The sequence below is a fragment of the Mytilus galloprovincialis genome, chromosome 3 (genome assembly GCF_965363235.1).
Source record: "Mytilus galloprovincialis chromosome 3, xbMytGall1.hap1.1, whole genome shotgun sequence".
NCBI classification, from domain to species: Eukaryota; Metazoa; Mollusca; class Bivalvia; order Mytilida; family Mytilidae; genus Mytilus; species Mytilus galloprovincialis.
Genome location: NC_134840.1, coordinates 16,650,836 through 16,671,700, shown reverse-complemented (window position 1 = coordinate 16,671,700; position 20,865 = coordinate 16,650,836). Strand labels below are relative to the sequence as shown.

The following is a 20,865-nucleotide window of genomic DNA, read 5'->3' as shown; positions in this document are numbered from 1 at the left end:
CTCTGGGACTGATATTTCACCAGCAGAGGTATCGACCCAGTGATGAAAAAAAATGAAAAAAACACGGTTAATAATTTCTTGCGTCCGAAGCGCTTTTCTGAAGGTAAATTCTTCACTATATCATATTAAAGTCGTTTGAATCTAGAGTCACAGTGACTCACTGGACTCCTTTAAAAAAGTAATTGGTCAACGGTTGAGATCACCACCACTTTATTTAACATTAGAACTTGTTTTTATGAAAATTTAACATAAAATGCAAAACAAAGTTCCAAGGAATATTTAACATTGGAAGTCATTTATCAAATTGCAAAATCTCAAGCTCAAACACATCAAACGAATGGATAACAACTGTCATATTAAAAAGTTGCTCGTATTGTTTGTTTTTTTTTTTAATTTGTCGGTTGTAAACAGTTAGAAAACTTATCGGCCTTCATTATTTATAGTTTTGCATATCAGTTTAAAAGTTATCACAATTGCCACTTGTGAGGTGATCAGACCTTAACTGTTTTACATGTTGAAAATATATTACTCTTTGTTTTTAAGATGGAACAAAATACTGGAAATTACCAGATAATGCAGCGAACAAGATTCAGCCCTACAGACGTTGGGCACCACCTAAAGTAAAAGTCAGAGCACTTGACATTGAAATAACATCATATGTTCTCCTAATATACAATAAAAGAAATGATATCAAAAATGGAGTGCAGGTCGTTAAATGGTTGAATAAACAAAAGAATCCGTTTGGTGGATTTATATCAACACAAGTAAGCATTGTAGCAAAGAATTATCTTTTGCCATACGTAGTAAAAATAGGAGAAAGACACCAAAATGGACATTCAAAGCTCAAATCAAGAGAAACTGGAAACGCCTGGTTTAATAAAAATGTAATATATGTCAATAAAGTATATCCAGTTATTAGATGTATCACATTTGTGGATTTGTAGTTGTAGGAGCAACACAAAACCTTTACAACAAAACTGGGGGAAATATCAAACGTTACAAAAGACTGGCTTCAATTTATATTTAAATTACTTCCTGGCAAAAGATATGACACAAATAACACTAAAGGGATATTCAAACTCGTAAAACGAACTGACAATGACATTGCAAGTACGAAAAACAACGAAAAAGGCGAACAGCAGTAATTAAACACAACAAAGAATACTAAAGAGTTAGCAACACGAAACTGTAAACTGTTAACACACAATTACCATGACATGATTTCAATAGTTATTTGTTTATATTTCATAGGATACTGTAATTGCCATACAGGCTATCACTGGTTTTGCAGAAAAGGTTTTTGTAGAACAATTTGATGCAGTGTTAAATGTGAAAGGCGATTCATGGAATGGTCATACTTTCGCGGTTGACAACGGAAACTCATTAGTTTTACAGTCAGTTGATGTGAGTTAAATTAATAAAAGGTTTTCCATGAAATAGTAAAGGTATTAATAAAAACAAATTCATAATTCAAAATTTCGCTAATTTCTGTGCTGCATGTCCTCTAAAATCGAAATATATTTAATTCTATGGCTCACTTCTTTCGCTTGTAAAACAGGTGGTCAAATTGTCGATAGATATTTACTTATCGCAGACTGCGAGATGTAGATATTTAAAATTAATATTAACCTCCTATGTAAATTCACATGTATACGCAAACACTATTAATATGTGGATTTCGTAGGGATATTGTTAAACTTGTAATTTGTACAGAACCGTTATTTCTTATTCTCACAAGGAACCAAGAGTTCCAAATGGTGAAGTTGAAATCATCCCTTCGTAAATTTTACGGACGCCATCACAAGTTGGTTGACCGTTATGGAAAAGCCGTTTCACAAATGATATCGGATATGTTCCTTACGTCGTAACTACAATCCCCTTCCCTTTCATGAATGTGACTTACCGAATTAGACTATTTACCGGATTCGTTATCAAATAAGCAACACGACGGGTGCCACATGTGGAGCATGATCTACTAACCCTTCCGGAGCACCTGAGATCACCCCTAGTTTGTTTTTTTTTGGGGGGGGGGTCGTGTTGTTTATTCTTTAGTTTTCTATGTTGTGTCATGTGTGCTGTTTTTTGTTTGTCTTTTTCATTTTCAGCAATGGCGTTGTCAGTTTGTTTTAGATTTACGAGTTTGACGGTCCCTTTGGTATCTTTCGTCACTCTTTTCTAATGCATAACAAAAAGAATAAATGCATACTAGCTTAAAGAATGCATAAATAAAGGCAACAGTAGTATACCGCTGTTCAAACTCATAAATCCATGGACAAAAAACAAAATCGGGGTAACAAACTAAAACTGACGGAAACGCATAAATATAAGAGGAGAACAACGACACAACACTACAATGTAACTAACACACACAGAAACGGACCAAGCATCAGACAAAATCCCACGAGAATAACAAATATAACATCAAAACCAAATACATGAATTTGGGATAGACAAGTACCGTGACACGTCTTATCGCAATGTCAATTTACACTCAAAAATAAGAGAAAACAAACGAAGCAACGTTAAATTGTAACACACACAGAAACGAACTATAATATAACAATGGCCATATTCCTGACTTGGTACAGGACATTTTTAAAGGAAAAAATGGTGGGTTGAACCTGGTTTTGTGGCATGCCAAACCTCGCACTTTAATGGCAATGTTAAATATAACATAGAAATGACAACATAATATTACAGGACTACAATACAAATAAATAGGAAAACGTATTAGACAAAGAAACACATGATTAATGAATAACAAAAAGCATCAGGTTTAAAATTTAATACGCCAAAAACGCGCCTCGTCCACACAAGACTCACCAGTGACGCCCAGATATAAAAGATCGAAAGCGAAAAAAAGTACAAAGTTGTACAGCACTGAAGATCAAAAGTTGAAAAAGGTTGTGTCAAATACGGCTAAGTTTGTATGCTTGGGATAAGAACATCCTAATTATTTAGAACAATTAATGCTATTGCAAACACTAAATTTAACATAAAAAGATCGAAATGAAATAAGACTCCGCTAAATTTCATGAATGCTTTTGACGCATTTACTTAATGTCAAAACATGACTTTATACGAAGGAAAACTCTCGACCTGTTGTTTACTCCGTTACGCTCTAAGTTCGATTAATATCGCCATAGATGAATTTTCAAGGTCTTGTTTCATTTTCTTTTCAATTGCATCATTCGCACATTTATGGATTTCACTTAGCCAACATGACGGCTCACCCCTTAGTTACGCAAGTCAAATATGGATTTGACAGTTAATAGTAGCCATATGAATATTGGGTTAAGAACTGTGAGGATTGTACACTTGTTTCTAGTGGTTTTGTTATAAATAATTCATGCAAGCCTTAGATTTAATTCAAAAACATGTTTATGTACTCTCAATATGCCATACATAATTCTTGCAAGTACCAAATTTAGAAGAAAGGGAAAATCGGATGTATGTCACTCGAATGTTGAGCGGATATTCCAACATTTCATACAATAACATCCACGTGATAGGTTTGTTTTTATGCTTTTTATCTTAGGCTCCATCAAGCATACGGAACATATCTATAGACTGTGCAGGATCTGGGTTTTTGATGTCTGAGGTTGGTATTATGAACGATTAAAATATATCAAGTAAGAAACATGAAATGTTGTTTTAAAACTGGTAAAAAATGCATTTTTATTCTGCTTGACTAGGATTTTTAATTTTGTATGAAAGTTGACATACAAATGGAAAAACTTCCCAACAAAAACAAAACTGGAATGAAATATAACTGTTGAAGTTCGGCAGTGTAACTGTTATCGAAAATGAAACAGTGACCTCAAAGATGATTTAAAGTTTAGAGGTGATATTTGAGTATAATGATGGTTAATTTTGTCTGAAATCCGAAACAAACTAAAGCAGAAAGAAATCGTAAAATGATTAGTACCAGGTCAAATATAAAATAAAAGTTCCATAATCATATCTGTCTCGTAAATTAAATAATGTTGACCTCAATATTTGTATACGGAACGTCTTAGTACATACATTTGAATTATATTTTTATCGTGCTGTTCTCTATTTTAGATAGCTGTGTTCTTCAACGTTCCGGAAGAACTTCGAAAGCCAGCATTTTATTTACACACTACAATTTTAAATGATTCTGTTCTAGGATTTAGGTTGAAAATTTGCTTTAGGTATGCTTTTAAGTATTTAAGATCATATCTTTTATCTGAAATGTTTTTTTTTAATAGTTATGATAGAATTGTGAAACATGACGTTTATAGTAGGCAGCATAAACATATATAGTATTTGGAGCTGTGGCAGTAAAATCTGATGTTTTCGTTTTTGTCATTTATATGCACGTTAAGTTTACTATGGATTTTGTTATTAGTTGAAATGAGTGTGCAATTATTGATTCAATTGTAAATCAATTTTATCCTGAAATGTTCATTTTGATATCTCAAGAGTTCATAGAAGACCGAACAAAGAATAATTAAGTAATTTTCAGTTTTTCGAACGTTGTCCCGATTTATGTACTGCGGTCAATTCAGTACGGTTCATACAATAATCGCAATCTCATGAATATTTTATCATTTATTCTTGTTGGTTAATAAACTCTATACTATTGTATGTATACATTTTTAATCCAACCGACTTTGATTTCTTTCAAGTTGGTTACGGGGTGGAAACAGCACTATGGGATTTATGGAAATTGCTATACCGACCGGAATGGAGGCTGATATTGATTCCATGAATACTACTAGTACATATGGTCTTTATAAGAAAAAAGAGTTACAATCCGATCAACTGGATCTGTACTTTGATTGGGTCAGACATTTTTTAATACTAATGTTACCTTAACAACTTGAGAAATATTGAAACCATTGGTTGTTCCTACATATATTAAAATATTTTGTTATTAAACCTAATAATGATGCTTGCTAACAGATAAAGAAAATGCGATATGGGGGTAAAAATAAATAAGACAAAACAGCCAAAAAACAAAATTAACCAGAAAACAGATGAATTCACAGCAAAAGTCTATAAAGTACGTTAGTTAAGCTGTCAGATTATGACATCTGAAAATTGTAAGATTATCAATTTGAAATTAATATTAATAAAAAAAAGTGGTGCATAATAATTATTTAACTTATTACATTTTAGCGTATATATTATAAATGACAATGCTCATTTACTATTATATGTTTTACAGATCACTACTAAAGAAATGTGTCTAGAAATCAACATCGACAGAGTAAGCCTCGTAGCAAAACAAAAACCAGTACCCGCTAGACTGTCAGAATACTATGAACAAAGTAGGCCTTTATTTTGTTAGATATTATTTAAATACAGGAAAATACTTAGATAGATATAAGATGTGGTATGTGTGCCAATGAGTCAACACACCATCCAAACCATCTGTCAAAGGAACTCATTATAGGTCAAATACGGCCTTCAACACTGAGCCTTCAAGTTGGCTCACACCAAACAGCAAGCTATATAGGGCTCCAAATATGACTAGTGTAAAACTATTCAAACGTTAAAACTAAAAGTTATCAAAGGTACCAGGATTATAATTTAGTACGCCAGACGCGCGTTTCGTCTACATAAGACTTATCAGTGACGCTCATATCAAAATATTTATAAAGCCAAACTAGTAAAAAAGTTGAAGAGCATTGATGATCCAAAATTCCAAAAAGTTGTGCCAAATACGGCTAAGGTAATCTATGCCTGGAATAAGAAAATGCTTAATGTTTCGAAAAATACAGTTTATTCTATATAAATATTAATAGTCTGTTTATAGTTTTTACGCTTTACACCATGACTTTTTCAATTCACAATAAGTTGTTTGTACAAATATTCGTGGATGTAAAACATTTTTTCGTTTGATAAATAGATTATTCGGGCGGTTATATAGGAATGCTTTGTCTGCCTAGTGTTTTCCAACACCTATTAAATAAGACAAAATGCCCCTCCGTCCAAATCGTCCTTTTTAACTTGCTTACACGTCTGAATATGTCAATATATTGGAAATCTCTGATTGAGCCGTATAGTTGTACAATCAGTCAATGGGGAAATCATAATTTTAAGAACTCTTCGTTTCCTCCCTGTAGGTAATGAAGTAATAAAAATGTACCAGTCTAAAGTTTTGTCTCAGGCTTCTGCAGATGATGTATGTGGACGGGATCGTTGTCAATAAAAAGGTACATCAATCTGTTAGCATTGTCTTTAGAATTAATAATAAGTAGATCTGGAAATTTCTTTGTATGAATGAAGCTTTTAATATTAGCTTGAATCTTTTCATAAATATACTTTCTGAAAACAGTGATAGACTTTAAAGCGAAGTTTGAGATTACAAACTTATGTAAGATGTTACGATTATGGATAATCAACTATGTTGTTATTATGATTGGTAAAGCCGATATTTGCTTTCTGTGTGAAGTAACTTCTTAGTTCCTTATCTGTGAACTGAAAAAAACATTATGATATAAATCGTGCATTTTATATAAAAAAAAAAGATATTAGATTTATTTGTCGAACAATTGATAATAATTATATATTTCATTATATTTCAGCCATGAAGATCGATATACATTTGTACAACATGGTACAATAAAACTTAAAAATGTCTCCCGTTGTTCTCTTCTTCATGTATATATATTCGCCTTATAAATTAAGATGTACCACATGTAAATATAAATACCCTCTGGAATGAGTCTTCTGATTCACGCTTTTGTTCCCTAATCATAGTTTTAACATTATCACAAAATCGCATTAATAACAAAAAAAAAACTTCACTAGTTATTCGTATAATTGAAACATGCATGAGTTTATACAATATACAGGTTGAGTATTGTCAAGTTTGCTGGTGTGTCTATTCGTACAGTTTATCTTCCTAAATTCAATCAATTGATAAATTCATTTTAGGAATGATTTATTTTATTCATATTACTCTCAGGATCTGTTCCTCAAATCACAGTAGGGCTTGATCGAAAGTTTGCAAAACATTCGCTGAAACAGGTGCTATGTGCCGTCTGAAACTTGCAGTAAGGGGTGTTTTAAAGTAGACAAATGTTGCAAGTATTGCTGTGACCTTTAGATGTAGAACCAAAAACTGGGAAGTTCTGTAAAACTTATTATTTCAATGGCAATAACTCCAAATTATTCGTCTGCAAAATCCTCTCTTTTAGTTTTTGTCCTGCTGACAATTTTAACCAGATGTTGCTCTAACTGCTTTGGTTTTTTTTAGCCAAAAAACTGTAGTGCACAACTATGGTTTAATTTAAGAAGTGGCGACCATGTTTGTGGTTATTGGGTTTTTTGACCAGATGAATATCTAAAAACTCCAATGTTTCAGTTATCCTTTAAGTCGCCAATTAGTATGTGTTAGCCAACACATATACATATGTCTCTGGTGTTAGCGAGCAACAAACTACATTGACAACAATTAACTAAGATCAAGCATTTGACACTTTGCAGAGACATGTATGTGTTGAACTGTTGGTATTTTTGGGTTTATGTACCTTATGATTTGTTTCATTGATGTTTTGTGTAGTTCTGATAACTGGTTTGCTGAAGAAAGAAAGATTAATGGAAGCATTCTACATATCACCGGTCTTAAATTAATAAAATATCTGAATATATACTTTTGTTTGTATCCCCTGTTGTATTTCATATTTAGCTAGGCTTAGCTTTTCAAAAATTGTGCTTTGCTATCAACCTTATAATATTGTGCTAGCTCACTATATAACAAACGTGGCACTCTTGAATAAAGGGTAAACGTAATGGTTGTTTATTTTTATTAACATAGAACAGAATGATAGAGAAAATTAGTATTTTCTTTTTTCTAATAAATTTCATCTATGTGTACATATAACAAGACAAACTTCATTTTACAATAAAGCAATTAAATGTTATGCATGATCTATTTATAGAAATATGAGATAAAAAAGCAATGATTTAATTTTTAACAAAGTGCAATATCACAAACAATAACAACGACTGCATGTAAACATTTGGTGAAGCTAGACATCCAGTGTTAGTATTAGTCTTCCTATTTGGGGGAGTAGTTGGTGGTTTCCTTTTCACTTCTTCTATCCAGCTATCAATAACACTATCTAATATGTTAAGTGGCATTGGGCCATTTTTCAATACAACAGAATGGAAATCCTTTATATCAAATGAGTTTCCTAAAAAATATTATTATCATAATGTGTGCTTTACTATTTTAACAACATAAAAAGAATTTCATCTGTTTTATATTATTTTTATTTCTTGTAATTGCACTGTAAATTTTAAAAGATTAAAAATAATGCTGATACATGATAACCAATTTTACAAGTTCATTCACATGTAAAACATGTATAAAATAGAAAGACAGATAATATCACATCCAAATGTAATGTTGTTATTAGTCCAGTCAAACTAAGATTTAACCTCAAACTAATTGCAACAGAAAATGTTTTAGTTCTAATCTATAGCATTATGATCTTTATATGCACAGAAAAAAGTCCCATAAAATCTAACTTGAGGAAAGCTCAAAATCAGCATTTTTAATTTCCTATGGAAATTAACATTGGAAGGGGAGATAACTCTGCAAAAATGAGTCTTTTTTTGTTAGTTTTTGGTTGATTTTCTTGAAATTTATGTAAAGTATGATACTTTGATGGGCTTATATGTTTGTATTTGACTAAATTATATAATCTTCTGCTCATGAAATGTACAAAACCGAAGTGTTATGGGTAGTTTTATTTTTTTCATGCATTTTTCATTAAAGAAATTGCAAATTTGAAGCTTTGTGACCATTTTGAATAAATATGTGAAAATTTTGTATTGTTTATATCTGTATATTATATTTATTCAGCATCTTACTTATCTAAAGAAACTTTTAACCACAAAAAGAAGAATGCATGCTTAATTATTTTTATTAGATTTGAGATTCTTTACCTTGACATGTTGAAAAATTCAATAAATGGTCAACTAATGAATTACGAAATCTAGATTATAGCTTGATAAAAGATATGCAAACACCTTTAGAGTTGTTGTTTATACTCTAAAGACTGCTAAAAAGTCAAGAAACAATACATTTTGATGAATAGAAGCAGTAAAGTTATAGTTTTTGTATCAATTTTTATTGATATTTCTGCCTTTTTTACTAGAGTTATCTCCCTTTAAAATGCAAATCTGCATAGGAATTTTAAATGGTGATTTTTTCAGTTTTCCTCAAATAAGATTTTATGGGACTTTTTTCTGTGTATATTTGGGGTATAATGCTGAAGCTTAAAACTTAAAAATCTTCTGTTGCAATTACTTTCAGGTTAGGGTCAAATTTATACTAGATTGACTGGACTATGTCCCAACACTGCTAATGTTAAGTAACCAACAGTTGATGATAAACCATCCAAATAGGCTTCATGAATTATATATTTATATCTTGCAGTCTATTAATGTTAGTTTTTGGCATGCATTTGTCTTTGCAAAAAAAATGTATACGCTTTCTGTTACCAATAATTGCACGTATGGTGTCACAGACATTTGATTGCACCAAAACCTGTATTTTTGGAATTTACTTATAAATCTATAAATAAAAGAATACTTTGCAAAATCCAATGAACATGCATGTTTATCTGCCCAATTGTATGTAAAGTTACTTTTTTTCTAAATATTGAAATATGCATTTTGGTATGACGAATATTTCTTGCTGTGTTGAAGACAATTGAAGAACCATTTTTCGGTCGGATTGTTCCTAAAGTTTCTTTGACACATTCCCCATTTTCATTTTCTATTTTTAGTAGGTACTTTCCTATGTCTCTCTTCGACATAAGTATGAAAAAGTATTATTTTAAAAAAATAGTATAGGAATTGTAAAATCTGATTCAACATTTGAACATTTCAAAACTAGGTTTTTCTACAATGATGCTCAGGTTTGGCAAAAAAGTTACACATGTCTTTGGAACTCCAGTAGTTATATTTAAAGTAGCTGTGTATATAAATCAATATGATACAATTATACCTAATTCTTCTTCAGCTTTCTTTCTTAATTCTTTAATTTTCAGTTCTCCAATTTTATAAGCACATGCTTGTCCTGGCCAAGTGATATATCTATTTATCTCATTAGACAGTTCATTTTCACCGGAAGCAGTGTAGTTCGACATATATTCTATAGCTTGTTTTCTAGACCACCTAGAACCAAAAATGTTCATCATAATGTGCTGCAAGTCTTATCAAAGAAACCAACATGTTTTTGGTGGAAACAAAAACTTCAGATGCACTCATTAATTTGTAAATTTAGTTAGACTATATAACGTTTTCAGAAGCAACAACATTGTCCTTTTATAATTGTAAATCAGTGTTTGATTCTTATGTCTTTGTGTTAGTTGTTTTTCTTTTTTTTGCATCCTTGCCATCTGTTTTGATTCATTTGTCTTTGTGTTGTTTTTAGTGCATCCTTGCCATCTGTTTTGATTCATTTGTCTTTGTGTTGTTTTTAGCGCATCCTTGCCTTCTGTTTTCATTCTTTGGTCTTTGTATTGTTTTTAGTGCATCCTTGCCATCTGTTTTGATTCATTTGTCTTTGTGTTGTTTTTAGTGCATCCTTGCCATCTGTTTTGATTCTTTTGTCTTTGTGTTGTTTTTAGTGCATCCTTGCCATCTATTTTGATTATTTTGTCTTTGTGTTGTTTTTAGTGCATCCTTGCCATCTGTTTTGATTCATTTGTCTTTGTGTTGTTTTTAGTGCATCCTTGCCATCTGTTTTGATTCTTTTGTCTTTGTGTTGTTTTTAGTGCATCCTTGCCATCTGTTTTGATTCTTTTGTCTTTGTGTTGTTTTTAGTGCATCCTTGCCATCTGTTTTGATTCTTTTGTCTTTGTGTTGTTTTTAGTGCATCCTTGCCATCTGTTTTGATTCGTTCGTCTATGTGTTGTTTTTAGTGCATCCTTGCCATCTGTTTTGATTATTTTGTCTTTGTGTTGTTTTTAGTGCATCATTGCCATCTGTTTGATTCTTTCGACTTTGGGTTGTTTTTAGTGCATCCTTGCCATCTGTTTTGATTCTTTTGTCTTTGTTTTTAGTGCATCCTTGCCATCTGTTTTGATTCTTTTGTCTTTGTGTTGTTTTTAGTGCATCCTTGCCATCTGTTTTGATTCCTTCGTCTATGTGTTGTTTTTAGTGCATCCTTGCCATCTGTTTTGATTCTTTTGTCTTTGTGTTGTTTTTAGTGCATCCTTGCCATCTGTTTTGATTCGTTCGTCTATGTGTTGTTTTTAGTGCATCCTTGCCATCTGATGAGTCAAGCCACCTACAACAGTTCTGGTGTGCTGTTACACTACTGTCTTAGGTTAGGAAGGAAACAACCCTCACAAACATGTGCTGTCCCCACAACATTCTATATATGCCTTTCCTATCTTTTTTTATTTTATTTTGCCATTTGATTAGGGACTTTCATTTTTGAATTTGCCTCGGATTTCAGTATTTTTAAGTCAGTAAGTCAGATGCCTGTAAAACAGTGGTTGTTTTTGGATGATGTGTTTCGTATTATTTTTTTTTTGTTAAGTGTTTTGTCATTTATCAGGTTGTTGATTTTTTCGTATGAATTGTTCCATATTTTGTTAAAGCAGGGCTTTTTCCAGCTGCCTTCTAGATAAGGGTATGGTTTCTGTTCATTTTTGAAAGCTGTATGGTGACCGATTTATGCATTAATCACTTTATTTGTACTCTGTTGAATAGGTTTATTATAGGCAATCATCTCCTTACTTTGTATAGCCATTGATGTTATGGTTCAGATTTCAGATATCCTTCTATATATTCTAGCAAATAGAATTATTACTTGATATGATTCAATAGGTTCATTAAATTGTAAAATTTATTTAAAATCCTTACCCCATATAGTGGAGTCCAGTGTCAACTACCAGTCTGCAGGCTCTAAATATTTCCTCGCTATAACGACCTAACCTATATAAAATTATATTCAGCTTTAAAAAAGTATGCATCTTCCCAACAGTCTCCAATACTGTAAAACCTTCTATAAAGGTTACCTCTATTAATGGAAAAATCTTGTCAAGTCCCTCTCATTTTAAACCTTAATTCAAAGGTAACCTCTCTTATGAGGTAAGTTTTTCCTGGTTTCTAGGGTGACCTTTATATGAAGGTTTGACTGTAGTTTACTTTGTTCTTGAAAAGTCTCACCAGGAAGCTGTGAAGGTCTATAAATCTATGTGGTATTTTCTAAATATGTGTTTTGTCTCTTTAATAAAGTCAAGCCTTCCAATTAATATTTAATAGCGTGTCTTTCTATGTTGTAATGTTATACTATTGTTTCAGAAAAGGGAGAAAGTTTGGTACCATTTAAACGTTTAACCCCGCTGCAAGCTTAAAAATTAGTCATAAATGTGAATTAAATACTTGATGTATCAAGTGGAACTGCAAGCTACTGCTCACAGATGATACCCCGCCCAAACATTTTGGTAAACAGGAAGTTGCTGAGTGAAGAATCTGAAAACACATCACACTTCATAGCAGACTTACATAAACCCTTAAACAATCTTTCTGAAATCCTTGTAATGTTACAGTTAAAATAGACAAAAATATTGTAAAATCTTTTTTCATCATTTGTAAACAAACAAAATCTTACATTTGAGCATCAGTCTTATAAACACCCATTTCCTCTCCTAAGTATTCAGCATACAGAGCCCAACCCTGAAATAAATATACATGGATCATAAGATAAAAGAAAAAGAATGCATGGGATACTTTTAAAATACCCATATACTGGATAGAAGACAAAACATACAAATGGAATCACACCTGTATAATTTATGTATGATACAGTAATTTCAAAATAAATTGTGACAATGATAATTACCATGCATATAAAACATTCTAACTGACCATATATAATGATTTTAACCTGCAAATCAACTTGTTATTTGAATTTAATTGTTGAATGATCCATTTTTCTCTGCTCTGAATTTTCCATTTGAAGGACAGAAATAGACAAACATGTTTGAATTCTTAATTTGCACATATCTAGAAAAGAACCCCTACTACTTTCAAAAAGGATAGAAATTATACAGATATACATTCTACCAGTCTATTTATGAAATATGGCATATCGTGCATGAAAGAATTGATAAATATATATATATATATACCTCCACAAAGGCTGTATAAAAAGGAAATAGTGTTGGTGGCTGGAAATATTTACTGTCTAAACCATGTCGTCTAAAACCAGCATTCTTAGCTAAGGATTGTATGCTTATCTGTAATAAATTATTTAAACAATTATATTATTAAATAATATCTACAGTTAAAATATTTATATATGAAATATTTTGAATGTGCAAATATATATATTATATAAAGTCTATAAGAAACTACCAACCAGTAAACTTAATAGGTATTGGTATCGGTATTGTTACACAATGTTTTAGACTCATATACATAAATATATATATACAACTCGTCTAAACATCAACCAAACAATGTTAGATCTGTTTATTTGCTTTCGCAAATTGTTTGTTCTTCCCTTGTCGGGATTCGAACCCATGCTATTGAGATATCTTGACACCAAATCTCCTGCACTGTAGCCGTCCCACTAGACCACACGACTTTTTTCTGAACAAAAATTTGATTTGGTCTAAATTCTTATCTTTAATTGAATACTCACAGTTTCTAAATAGTTTTATATACCAACAACTGTCATAATAAAGAATTATAGGATAGTGTGATGCCCAATATGAATATTCATGGGTTAAGAACACAAATATGTGTATCAGATCACAAAACAAGAAGTCTAACCTGTAGATGATGGCCTGGAACTGTTTCATGCAGAGCCAACGCCATAAATCCAAATGTTGGCCTGGAAAAGAAATACCTGTACAGAAATTGCTAACAAAAGCACATGAGTTTCACATGTGAAGCACATGAGATGCAAGTAAGAATTGTATTCAAATCAGATTGCTCACGTGTGCAGTTCGGTAGTTCATATGTGCCCACAAAAATCTAACATAATGCTCATATGTGCAATTCAAACTTCAGGTGAGCTTTTATCATCCATGTTAGTTTTATGTTAGTTTTGTACTTTGAAAGTTTGTCCATTCTTCTAACCATTTAAAACTAACCTACATCATTGATCATATGAGCTTTTTTAAAATGACACGCCCAGTCATGTACTTCCTGTAAATTCAAATTCAAAGTATCATGGCAATTTGGAGGTGGAGATAAAAAAATTTAAGCCATATTTTGTGCTATTTGAAGTTAATGGCATCGTTTGAATCTGATAAAACCAGTGTGGCTGTGGTTAATTATTTGTAAGTTATCATTTCTATTTCATTATGTTAATTTTTATGTCAGATTTTGAAATATATTACAATTTTAAGTTCTTAATGGGGAATATATATGCAGGTTGCTTCAAAATAAGTACTAAAATTGAGAATGGATATGGGGAATGTGCCAAAGAGACAACAACCCGACCATAGAGCAGACAACAGAAGAAGGTCACTAACAGGTCTTCAGTGCAACATGTATATATAAATTATTCCTTCTTAAATTTTCTGAAATACAGCACTTATTTATCAAAGACATTCATTATGTACTAAACTTGCAAGTCCCTCAATTAGTTTTATACTGTAATATATATGTTATGTTTTTAGTCATTATCATGATTATTGTTTAAATAAAAAAAGACCAATAATAGGAATAACAGTATTTCCACATATGTGTATTGGGTTACAACATTTTGAATTTGACGTCTTATGTACAGGTATGCCTTTCTTAGACTTTGCCCTCTTTGCATTTCCTCCTTTCTTGTGAAAAAAGAGGATCTGCTATTGGATGACTTGTGAATGTGTTTCCTTATCTCACTTCTAAAATATTATTTTTTTTTGTTTTTTTTTTCAAATTCTGTTTTATTTCTTTATCTAAATTTTGCAGCTGTTCTTTGTAGTATTTTTATCCACATTTAGTTTATCTCCGATCTTAAAAGAAATTTCAATCTAAAGTATATAAACTAAATGTGTCATAATAATTCCAACATATAAGTAATTCATTTTAAGTCATCTGAAGGAAGACAAATTAACAGCTGTTCAAAAAATGTATTTAACATCTTTATAACCAATTATTTATATAAATTTCATTTAGTTAACTAATTTTGGCGAATCTTTGTTTCCTTTCTGTGTTATTAGAAAACTTTTATCAGTTTAGATCAATTTATTATAAATGTAAGCTTACATTTCCGAAGGATGTAGTCCATTTACTTGGAATGTTCCTGGCTTTGTTCCATCCGGGGACCCTGTTAAATACATGCCCAGGGGTCCGTTATACGGCATAGGTTCAACTCTATAGTACAATAAAAAAGTTTATATTTATAAGTCCTGAACATGGTGTTAAAATATATATTACATACAGGTGAAAACAAAAACCATGACATCATATAAATGAATAAAGATGTTATAAATATGTAGAAGGAAAAATGCAATTATATATCTTAAACAGCTAAAAACTTATATACATTTTAACTACCACTATTTTCCAACATTACAAATACTGTACAGAATAAAAACTAAATGCATAATATGATCAGAATCTGTTTAAAACAGATAATAGATATAGGAAGACGTGGTATGAGTGCCAATGAGACAACTCTCCATCTAAATAACAATTATAAAAGTAAACCATTTTAGGTCAATGTCCAGCCTTCAACACAGAGCCTTGGCTCACACCGAACAAAAAGCTATAAAGGGCCCCAAAATTACTGGTGTAAAGCCATTCAAACAGGAAAACCAACGGTCTAACTACATACATTTGTATATCAATCCAACGAACACAGACCTTTGGTATTTCATTGCTTTTGCAGAAAACAGAAAAATATTGATGATAGATAGATAGATAGATAATTTTATTAACCAATCATGGTGCCCAAAATTTGAGCTATACAATCAAATGAATTACAAAATAAAGCACAGAAAATGATTAGAATGATTAAAGTACATTTAAACAAAAAACCACATGAATACACATTTACACTAGTTAACCTGATATAACCAAGTTATTGACAAAACATAGTTGTTATGGGTGCCACTGTGACCTGGAGAAATGACATAATTCTTTATAGTTCTAGGTCTATGGGAGACAACTCCTGATCAGTTTTATTTCCTATATATATATATATATATATATATATCTTTTTCTTCTATATTTTTTTCAAACAACTATATTTTCTATAATTTTCTTTCGTTCTTCAAAAAGGGAGTACAATAAATTAGATAAGTTTGAAGTAACAAACAAATCTTCAGATGAAAGAATCCAAACAAATTTCATTTCATCAGATAATCTTGAAAAATTTTTGAATTTAGAATTTAAATTAGATAGATGTTGAGATCGAGTATCTTTTAGAACAGGACATTTTAAAAGAAAATGTAGTTCGTCTTCAACTGAATTCTTACATAGCTTACACTTTCTGTCCTCAGCTTTAATTCCAATATACCTCCCTCTTTCGATTTCAAGATTATGACAGCTAGTTCTAAATCTTGTGATTATTTGTCTGTCTTTTTTTTAATTCATTTTTAAATATGGTTCAAACATAATAATATTTTTAAATTTTCTGTAATTTCTTAATTTATTGCTAGATTGTAAATTAGTACACTTCCCAGAATTGCTTTCTAAACTAGCTAACCAGCTTTCTTTAAATTTAATAGTTTAAATGTTTTTACTTTTTTTAGAATATGGTTTTGTTTAAAGTTTGACTGGTTAACAAATAGATATTCTAAGTCTAGAAATTTAAATATATGTTTAATGCTTCCTATTCTAGATTCCTGGTTATGTTTGTCCATAGAATGAGATAGATTTATGGCTTCCCTTAGAATAATATTTGAAGGTTCAATATCTTTCATAAGATGGATCCAATAGTTTACCATATTCATTATTACATAATACAGTGTAGGGAGTGAACCTAGTTCTCCTCTACATGCCATATTTGATGTTTTTATATTAACTCCAAGTGAAAATTTACAAAGCTTAGGATGAATTTTCTCTAGTACAAGATAATCAGTTTCTTTTGATATAAAGTTATCCAAATGTATTTGTTTCTTATGTGGTATATAACCCCAAATTTCAGATCCATACAACAAGATTGGTCGGATTGTATAGTTATAGATGTGTAATAAAGTACTACGTTTTAGGCTTTCCACTGAAAAGGTCTTCCTTAATTTGAAATATGCTTTCATTCCTTTGTTATAAAGTTCTTTCTTTGCTATTTGGAAACTCCCGGATGATGAAAAATTTATACCTAAGTATGTGTAGTTCTGTACGCATTCTAAAGTCTGGTTTCCTAATGATATTTTAATATTTTTAAGTCTTCCTGATTTGTTCAATACAAGAACCTTGGTCTTTTTTGTGTTAACTGTCATTTTTATAATCAACTGTAAATTTATTTAATTTGTTAACACGATTTTGAAGTCCTTGCTCTGATAATGATAAAAGAACTACATCATCAGCATACATTAAAATATTTAAGTGATGTGTATTTAATGGGATTGGGTCACATGTTTGGTCAAAATAGGTTGGCAAATCATTTAAATATATATTAAAGAGACAGGGACTGAGATTATCCCCTTGTCTTACTCCTATATTTGATTTAAAAAAGTTTGTCCTGTGTTGGTCTATTTTTACACAAGTTTCTGTGTTTTCATACATACATTTTATAATGTCATAAAATTTTGTTCCAACACCTATACATTTAAGTTTATAAAAAAGGTGGAGATGTGAAACTGAATCAAATGCACGCTTAAAATCTACAAAGCATGCATATAGAGGCTTCGAATTATTTTTCACAAATTTTTGAATGATGGTATTTAACACATACATATGGTCTGTTGTGTGAAGATCTGGAAAATGTAAAACAAATTAATATTGCAATCTATATATGATTAGGCAAATAAATACCTAACTACTGTAGAAACATTAATTTTTTGTGGGGTTAAAATTTCATGGTTTTGTCTCTATAAGATCTAATGGGGATTTAATTTCTTCGTTTCCTTAAATGTTAGTGGTATTATACAATATGTTATATGGGGGTTAAATTTTCGTGGGTGTTATAATTTCGTGGATATATTCCTTCCACGAAATAAACAAAATTAAATTTCTCCTTTAACAGTTACTACTTACACTAGTGGTAGATTAGGATTGTCTTTGAACAGAGTATTTAGTTTGGGTTCTATCTGTCTCTCAATAATATCCTCAAATGTTGAAACGACTTCATCCTACAGATATCAAATAAGGGAGCTACCATTTGATTTTTATGGGGGGCTAGGAAGAAATTTGAAAAAACTAGACAGGACAGGAGTTTTGAGTAAAAAAAAAAGGCAGGACGACAATTTAGGTAAAAAAAAGTCAGGATAAACTAAAAAAAAAAAGGCAGGACCGAACAGAGTGAAAAATAAAAAGGCAGGACAGAGATTACAGCTAAAAAAAAATGCAGGACAAAATTTTTCATCCTAGCCCCCCCCCCATACAAATCAAATGGTAGCTCCCTAACAAAACATTGTTTGTAAGTACATACTTATTGCTGTTGACAAGGTGTACTCACAGTACACCTTAATATATTAGATTGTAGGATCTCATGATTTATAATCCACATGTTATTAATAAACAGATGATATTTTGTTATCAAGTAAAAGATTCATTTGCTTCACCTCGAGACGGTCACCAAATCTTTTTTCTTATTAATAAGTTTATGATGATGCAGAAAAGGGAAAAAAATAGAATCTCTAAGAATTATTCATTGAAATAATTTATTTTTATATAATATTTATCAGGTTTTTTTAAAAGTATGATAATTACCACTATGAGTATGAATACTGAGCAAAAAATATACTCACCTCTGTTTTTAAGAAGTATGAAGAATCATTTTTGAGTTGATTGAAACCATCTTTTATACTTCCATTCATTCCCATTTTCCTAAATATCTATAGAATAGAAAAAAACACTTAATTCAATAAACCTAAAAAAATAAATAAAGGTATCATAAAAACAAGCCGCCATGTATGGATATGAATTATCATTGATATGGTCATATTTATAAATTAACTGTTTACAAAACTTTGAATTTTTGAAATACTAAGGCTTTTCTACCTCAGGAATAGATTACCTAAGCTGTATTTCGCAAAATTTTTAGGAATTTTGGTCCTCAATGCTTTTCAACTTCGTACTTTATTTGGCCTTTTTTACTTTTTTGGATTCCAGTTTCACTGATGAGTCTTTTGTAGACGAAAAGCCCGTCTGGCGTAAAAACAAAATTCAATCCTGGTATCTAGGATGAGTTTATTAAATTGAATGTAATATGAAACAAAATTACTGAAATTCCTAATTAAATGACATATTTCGAAATAAAAAAGATAATTAGAGGGATTACACAAGCGCAATGTATATAGTTACCAGAAATGGACACTTTACAAAAGGAAATACAATATAATTTCTATTCTGCAATTTACAGTTCTGAATGGTTGTGAAAGATATCTTGAAGTACTGTATAGTATAAGATAGAAATACTTGTATATGTGTAATGAATATAAGCACAACTTTCTTAATTGAGAATTTTAGTTATTATCCATGGTTTAGCTGAAGAAAATATTTGCAATTTTGAAAATATTATTTAAAAATAATCAATCACTTTATTTTACTAGAAGTAGTGTAGTGATCATACCCTGAATTAAATACAACTTAGTTAAATTTGGATTAATGATTTTCATGTGTGTGCTGACAATTTGATTTGAATCATCTATTTGGATTCTTTTTATATAAAGTGGTGTCTTTGAGTTAAGGGGCTCATGGGTATCAATCTTTTTTAAATATATAGGATTTTGCTATTTTTTTCTACAAATGAACTTTATCATATACTGAATAGAAAAATAAAATTAAAAAATGAGTTCACTGTTCATTTAATCTCAACAACTAATTTCGAAAGAAGCATACATTTTTATTAAGGGACTTTTTTCTGTTGAACTTACAGGAGAAATACAGACAATATTGATATGAAATAAGAAATCGCTTAAATTTTACAATAGTTTAGTTTAAGTACAGCTTATTTGAAAAATTTGAAAAAAAAATATAGGTCACCAAGAGTTAAAAAAGATATTTCAATTTTAATGCCACAAAAATGGCACTTTTGCACCAAAGGGAGATAATTTGTAGCTTTTTCACTGATATCAACATTATAAAAGTCATATGGGGCTAAAAATGAATCGATTTTTTTGGTTGATTTTTGTACCATATCATACAGTAACAACTAATAGTGCGATAAATAAAATTTGTAATGAAAAACAATGTTTAAAAATTTGCTGAAATTTTTGTACCCTCCAGCCTTCTTAAGTCAATTTTCTTAGTATTTTTAAACTGCGAAAACTCACAGCTTTCATCTGTGTAGAAATACGGGAAACTTCTTCCAATCCTTTCCTGTGAACTTCTTCTGGACTAAGTTGCAGTGAGGTATGCCATTTCAAATAAAGGCAACAGTAGTATACCGCTGTTCAAAACTCATAAATCCATGGACAAAAAACAAAATCGGGATAACAAACTAAAACCGAGGGAAACGCATTAAATATAAGAGGAGAACAACGACATAACACTAAAATGTAACACATATAGACAAAATCCCACGAGAATAACAAATATAACATATATATATAACATCAAAACCAAATACATGAATTCAACTTATAAATATTTAACAAATAAATATTTTTCATACAATCAAGCAAGCCTTATAATAGTCCATACCTCTATCCCACGACCCTACACCTAAACCTGGTCTTGTGTGCTTAAGATAAGTCTACAATTACATAAACAATATTCATTTTTAAGTAACCAGTGGATACATGATATAACAGC

The 20,865-nt window shown here is 30.7% G+C and overlaps 2 protein-coding genes across 5 annotated transcripts in view; one reads left to right on the top strand and one right to left on the bottom strand.

Moving 5' to 3' along the window:
• The window catches only part of LOC143067275 (CD109 antigen-like), a 40,908-nt gene extending 34,709 nt beyond the window's left edge, over nucleotides 1–6,199 (top strand). Inside the window, exons 29-35 of the mRNA XM_076240402.1 lie at nucleotides 544–764; nucleotides 1,252–1,404; nucleotides 3,539–3,605; nucleotides 4,070–4,175; nucleotides 4,653–4,809; nucleotides 5,195–5,297; nucleotides 6,096–6,199. Of these exons, the coding sequence (XP_076096517.1) occupies nucleotides 544–764; nucleotides 1,252–1,404; nucleotides 3,539–3,605; nucleotides 4,070–4,175; nucleotides 4,653–4,809; nucleotides 5,195–5,297; nucleotides 6,096–6,181 (893 nt within the window). The 3' untranslated portion in view covers nucleotides 6,182–6,199. The remainder of the gene's footprint in view (nucleotides 1–543; nucleotides 765–1,251; nucleotides 1,405–3,538; nucleotides 3,606–4,069; nucleotides 4,176–4,652; nucleotides 4,810–5,194; nucleotides 5,298–6,095) is intronic.
• Nucleotides 6,200–7,767: 1,568 nt separating this feature from the next.
• The window catches only part of LOC143067273 (uncharacterized), an 80,175-nt gene continuing 67,077 nt past the window's right edge, over nucleotides 7,768–20,865 (bottom strand). For all 4 annotated transcript variants that reach the window (XM_076240399.1, XM_076240401.1, XM_076240400.1 and 1 more), the window contains 11 exons: nucleotides 20,732–20,806; nucleotides 20,385–20,477; nucleotides 18,858–18,944; nucleotides 18,145–18,239; nucleotides 15,211–15,318; nucleotides 13,780–13,840; nucleotides 13,134–13,241; nucleotides 12,614–12,678; nucleotides 11,863–11,934; nucleotides 9,995–10,164; nucleotides 7,768–8,171 (listed from right to left, as the gene is read on the bottom strand). In XM_076240399.1, the coding sequence (XP_076096514.1) occupies nucleotides 7,942–8,171; nucleotides 9,995–10,164; nucleotides 11,863–11,934; nucleotides 12,614–12,678; nucleotides 13,134–13,241; nucleotides 13,780–13,840; nucleotides 15,211–15,318; nucleotides 18,145–18,239; nucleotides 18,858–18,944; nucleotides 20,385–20,477; nucleotides 20,732–20,806 (1,164 nt within the window). In that variant the 3' untranslated portion in view covers nucleotides 7,768–7,941. The remainder of the gene's footprint in view (nucleotides 8,172–9,994; nucleotides 10,165–11,862; nucleotides 11,935–12,613; nucleotides 12,679–13,133; nucleotides 13,242–13,779; nucleotides 13,841–15,210; nucleotides 15,319–18,144; nucleotides 18,240–18,857; nucleotides 18,945–20,384; nucleotides 20,478–20,731; nucleotides 20,807–20,865) is intronic.